General features: G+C 52.5%; 1 protein-coding gene across 1 annotated transcript in view; it reads left to right on the top strand.

Moving 5' to 3' along the window:
* Positions 1-597: 597 nt before the first annotated feature.
* Positions 598-6,000, top strand: part of LOC118673312 (transcription initiation factor TFIID subunit 4-like) — a 52,000-nt gene continuing 46,597 nt past the window's right edge. Inside the window, exon 1 of the mRNA XM_036343935.1 lies at positions 598-1,065. Coding sequence (XP_036199828.1) covers positions 598-1,065 — 468 coding nt within the window. The remainder of the gene's footprint in view (positions 1,066-6,000) is intronic.

Raw genomic sequence — 6,000 nt, 5'->3', positions numbered from 1 at the left:
CAAGTGCATAATGAGCCCGTGTAGGTGTTCCTCCTGCGTTTTTATTATTGTCATCCTGCGGGTGTTTCTATCTTTGTTACACCAATGGGAGTGAGCCCTGCATACAGCTCCGCACGCTCATTTCACCCGATGAACACCCCCCGGGCATCTTTCCGTGTTAATTCAACCTCATCCGTTGTCACCACAGCACAGCTCTCCACGCTGTGGCTTTAAGAGCCATGACAGCGTGTCTCAGGGTACGTCCCCATGTGCACCTGAAACTAATACAACGTTGCATGTCAATGGTGATTGAAAAATTAAAAATGTCTTAAAAAAAGAATATGTCCCCAGATGGCAATCCTGGGGTCCTGGGTTGGGGGCACGTGTGGGGGTGACCCATCGGGATTGGGGTTTGCTTTGGTCAACGGGGAGCACAGAGCGAATTTCCTGCTAGGTCTGCGAGCTGCCGATGGCGCCGCCTCACGCCCAGAGGCCGGCCTTTACAGTGGCTGTTCTTTCTTTTTCTTTTTCTTTCTCTCTCTCTCTTTTCTTTCTTTCTTTTTTTTTTTTTTTTTTTTTTGCTGCAAAAAGCTTTACTGTTTCCATTTGGTCCAATGCATGGGCGAGGGCCGCAGGGCGGTGAGAAGGATGCTAGTCGTTTCAGGGAGAGACTCAGGCCAAAGCCAGTCCCCAGGGGAGGCAGAGGGGCCCCCAGAGGCCGCTGGGCCCCTCGTCCCGCTGGAGGCCGAGCCTCTGGGACAGACCCGCCCGGCCAGCCTGGGGCCAGCAGCCCACGTGGCGGGTCAGCGGACGCCCACCTTCCCCGCGCGGTTCACCTCCCGACCCGGAAGCGGTTCTCCCGGAAGTCAGGGAGCCGAGGGTCCGCGCAGGGATGGCGCTTGGAAAGGGCCTGTTCCGGCGCCTCTGCGGGACCTGCGAGGCCCCCACGGCGCCCCAGCTTCGCCCGCTCGCCCCGGGGGCTCCCCCGGGCCCTGGAAGAGGACGCAGCTGGCGCGGGGGCTGCATCCGTCGGACACGCTCGGACCCGCGCTCCTTCGGTGCCGACTCCAGGCCGCGCAGGGAGAGGTAGGCGAGCGGCCGCAGGACAGGTGGCCGCGGCGGAAGGGCGGGCCGGGAGCCCAGGTGGTGGTGCCGCTGGCCTCGCAGGTGGTGCGGGAGGCACCGAGAGACGGGGGTGGGGTGGGGGGCGGTCGAGGCCGGAAGATGGGGCGGCCTGGGCTGCTCCGTCCAAACACGGTGGAAGCCAGAGGCGGCCCCGGGGCGCCCAGGGCACTGCCAGTTGCTATTCTTGTGGAGCAGTTCTGGTCAGGGCTCCTCTCCGAACACGGATTCCGGGCGGCCCTTGGGAAGGAAGTCATCGCCTTCCTGCCCCTTCCCAGGACCTGGCGGCGAAAGGCTGGTCCCTGGGGGAAGGACTATGTATAACCTGGCAGGAAGCGGCCGCGGAGCCCAGTGACGGGAATAGAAAGCAAGCAAGTGGGCCGCTCGGGAGTGTGTGGGCCTGTGTGCATGCACGTCTGTGTACACACTCATGTGCACGTATGTGTGTGCATGCGTGTCTGCACACATGCGTGCCTGTGTACCTGTGTGCGCATCCACACGTGTGTTTACTCAACGCATGACTTCGTCCCTCACCCTCCACCCCTGTGGACTCCCCCATTACTTTCTGCCCATCTGATGTCTGGGAACCCGAGGACAAAGAAAGACAATAAATAGTCCAGAACCGAATCCAGAACTAGAACACGGCATGGCCCTCAGGAGACCAGGGGGCAGGAGAGTTAGGGGGCCACCGCTCAGGGGAAGTCAGCACCGCGTCCGGCTCCGAGCACCAGCCAGCAGCTCCTGACTTCACCTCTCTGGGCCACAGTTTCCTTGGCATTAAAGGGTGGGAGACGATAATATCTACTTTCTAGTCACTTTGAGGATTAAATGAATTAAACTCACAGAGAGCCCCTCCCAGTGCCTGGCGTGGAGGACGCACAGAGCAGGTGCCCTATCGGAAGCATACCCGCCTCCGTCTCTGTGAGCCTCAGTTTCCTTTTGTGTCAGCTGCTTACGCTTCACGTGCAGAAAAACGATCGCACAGAGAGAGGTTCAGCAGGAAAAGGAATTCATCATTTGGGAAATTTTTCCCAAAGACAGGGTCAGAGCCATGTCGGGGACCGGCCGATTAGATCTCATGAGCAGTAGGCACAGAAGTCCCTCTGGACATTGGCAATCAGATGGGCATTTATCCAACACATTCCTGGAGGGGGTAGTTTACAAAATTCAGCCAGCGCAGCAAAAAGACCCAGCCGTCCAGCGACGTCCCCACCAAAAATGGTCATCAGAGGCAGGGCAAGCCCTGAGCGAGGGGAAAGTGTCGAGCGCTCCCTGTTTTATGGAAAGTCCTTATCCCCGCACGGCTGGGTGACTCACGGAGGCACGTGCTCACGAGGGCTGGTGGCTCCTGTTCGGGATCGCTGCCTGTTTGTGAGACTTGACAACAAGGATTTCCTTCTCCAGACCAGTCTGTCCCTAGGGCGTGTCTCCCCAAGAGGAGATTCAAAGAGGAACAAGAAAGACGCTGGCCACTGAGCTCCAGAAACCCAGCTGCCTTCTCCCAGCCTGGGGACTCACAACAGCTTCATTGTGTAGGGGGTGGGGGGATTGGACCGCAGCTTTCCTGCAAGCGTGTTTGAACTTGGACCTCGGCTGCATGGAATAGCAGCCGCTCCCTGCCAAGGCACCCCCTCCTCTCCCCTCCGCTCCCCTCCTCTCCCCTTCCTCTCCCCTCCTCTCCCCTCCTCTCCTTTCCTCTTCATCTTTGCGAGAGGATTTCGTTCCATTTAAGTCCAGGGGACATGGCAAAAACAACACTCCAAACGCCACTTCCATTTTTGGCAATGGGATCCTTCGGCTCACAGGCCTTTAGATTCTGTGTGTACCTCATACATTGGTGCTCTCCGCTCACTTCAGGGGGAAGCGTTGAGGTGCATTTTTCAGCTTGTTATTTATTTTTTTTTTTTAAGTAGAAAGAACACCAGTATTCGCAAAAAAAGGACAGAGTCACTGATTATTAATGCTGGCAGGACGGTAGCTAGTCACACTTAGCTGCCCCATTTTTCAGATGAGGAAACCGAGGCCAACGAGGCTAAGAGCCTGAGCAGCACTTTGAGAGGTGTCCCCAGGACAAGCCATCTTAGGACACCAGCGGGGCTGAAAGCCACACCGTCTTTCTCTCGTTTCCTTGAGCTGTCACTTCCCATTAACGCGTACTGATAACTTGCTGTCCACCACTTGGAGGTGTGATAAGGTGCACTCAGGAGAAGGAACCAAAACTCCTTCTTTTTAATAATTTTTACTGATTTCAGAGAGGAAGGGAGAGGGAGAGAGAGATACAAACATCAATGATGAGAGAGAACCGTTGATCAGCTGCCTCCTGCACGCCCCCCACCAGGGACCAAGCCGCAACCCAGGCCTGTTCCCTTGAGTGGAATCAAACCCGGGCCCTTCAGTCCCCAGGCCGACGCTCTACCCACCGAGCCACACCGGCCAGGGCTAGCGCATTTCTTTTTCTTTGAAGCCATTCATCCCTCATATTCCTCATCCCTCTCAGGTTTCACATCCACTCCTTTTTAATCCATGGAGTGCTGTCAACGAGCCACTTAACTATTCCAGTCTCCTCTCAGCAGACTTCTGTGCATCTCCTCCCGTGTGCCAAGCACTGTCCTTTGCTCTCCATTTCTTCTTTCCTCACCCCATCCCCAGACTCATTACCGTCCAATTGACTGGCATTTGGCAGAACTGCCTGGCTGCGCCTGGGCCAACCTCCGTGTCTCCAACAGGTCATGTCTGAACAGTTTCCCTTGAACAGCTCACAGGTCATGCTGTCCCGCTCCGCAGCTCACAGCTGATTGCTTCCCGTGACTCACCAGTTCAGGTCCAAGTTCCTGCCCCTGGTTTTCAAGTTCCCCTGCAACCACCTTATCTACCCAAACTTACTTCCCCACAGTTCTCACCTAACTCGTCTTGAACTGGTTGAATTTCATTCATCCTTCAAGGCCTGGGGTCAACTTGCTCTCTAACAAGTTCTTTAAATCAATGCAAATATTTTAAAAAGAAAAAAAGAGTTCCTCTTCCCTTCCTCTTAGGCATCACTGGGTGCTCCCCTCTGGCACACGATGGCTCACACTGCGGTGTGGTTATCTGTTCGTCAGCTGGCTTCTCACCAAACTCTGAGCTCTTTGGACACAGGGAGCATCCTTCCTATTTTGCATACTAATGCCCAGCAGAGTGCAGATGCTCAGTAAATGCCCTGCGTGGCATCAATACTTGGTTCCCAGTACAGCGTTGAGTCCCTCACTGAAACCCAGAGGCTCAGAGAAGACTCGCTGGGCACCTGCGGGTAACCCGACACCAGAGCTCATCATGCAGTGACGCAGGCCCACACTTGTAAATGGCAATTATGACGCAAGACACATGTTCATAAGAGCGTTGTTGTTTAAAGGGAAAACTTTCCTTTTTGGGTGACCAAGGCCAAAGAGGCCGAAAATCCGAGCTGCACTTTGCAAGTTGTCCCAGGACAAGCTGTCTTAGGACACCAGGGAGTTCTCCCTCCCTTTTGGATCCGTGGTTTGAAAGAATGAAAAAGAAGGTAATCTGAACTCACTCGTAAATGCTAAGGAACAACAACATTATGTTTCCAAGGGAAACGATTCTACTTTACTAGCCTAAGGAAGACATATCTAATCTGGAGTTAATAAATGAAATTAATACAGTATAGCCCTGGCCAGATGGCTCAGTGGGTTGGAGTGTCATCCTGTACACCACAGGGCTTTAGGTTCCATTCCCAGTCAGGGCACACACCTAAGTTGTGGTTCGATCCCCAGTCAGAGTGTGTATGGGAGGCAACTGCTCAATGTTTCTCTCTCACATCAATGTTTCTTTCTCTCTCTCTCTCTTTCTCTTTCTCTTCCTCTCTCTCTCTCTCTCTAAAACCAATAAAACATATTCTCAGGTGAGGATAAAAAAAAATCACACTTAGCAACATGAGATTCAGGGGGGTGGGGACATGGATAATAAGGATTAAAATGTGATCATTTTGTTGGACCATTTTAATTACTATTCATTTATTCAAGACCATTTCCCTATCTCCCTCCACCCCACCCCACCATGCTCTTAGCACCAGAAAGTCCCTCTTACTATTTTCTTCAAATAGTTTCCTTAAAAACCTAAGCCGTTAAGACTAAAAACCACTTGTTTGCTTTTTGTCAGCTCACATGGCATTTTCACGATTTTTAAAAAGAATAATTGCATCAGAAAATCAAACATCTCAGGATGATGGCCTGGGTGATACCAGCCATTAAAGCACACACTTCCTGTGACAGGCAGAACATGACAGCAATTTCACAGAAATCACAATTAGTTCTCCTGCAACAGATCTCATATCAAACAGTTACCGAGCACATTTGATAAGGGCGCTGGGAGGATGTTAGCTAGCCACTCTTCACCTCCCCCCTTTTTCAATGAACTCTTTTTATGGACAAGATACTATGCCAAAAAACAAAACAAAAAAACCCCACAAAACAACAATTTATACCCAAGCGACTTCTTACTCTCAAGTTTTCCAAATCCAGAGAAAGGATTTGAGTTGGCAAGTTCATTACTCAAGCCTTCATGCACAAGTCTGCAGAAATGGTGAGGTCTTTCCATTATCTAGTTCATTGTGTAGACACGCCATATGCCTGTGTGTGATTAGTGGCTCTGCTCTGAGTGTGAGGAGGAGGTTCCTGTGAGGATGTGTCCCTTTTGTTGTGGCTGCTGAGTCAGCCTGCTCCTGGCTCCTCGCCCTGTGTAGTGGGCACCTACTGCTCTGTATATTTAGCCCTAAATGCGCCTGTTCATCTTTGATGTCTCAGGAACCAAGCCCACTGGGTCTCCTTTGGGTTTGGAACCACATTGTCTACAAAATCATGGCAACACCTACAGTTATTGGAGTGCATTTGGAGAAACGTTCTC

The sequence above is a fragment of the Myotis myotis genome, unplaced genomic scaffold, assembly GCF_014108235.1.
Source record: "Myotis myotis isolate mMyoMyo1 unplaced genomic scaffold, mMyoMyo1.p scaffold_m19_p_18, whole genome shotgun sequence".
Lineage (NCBI taxonomy): Eukaryota > Metazoa > Chordata > Mammalia > Chiroptera > Vespertilionidae > Myotis > Myotis myotis.
The sequence above is the reverse complement of the archived record's forward strand: the minus strand, read 5'-3'. Positions and strand labels throughout refer to the sequence as shown.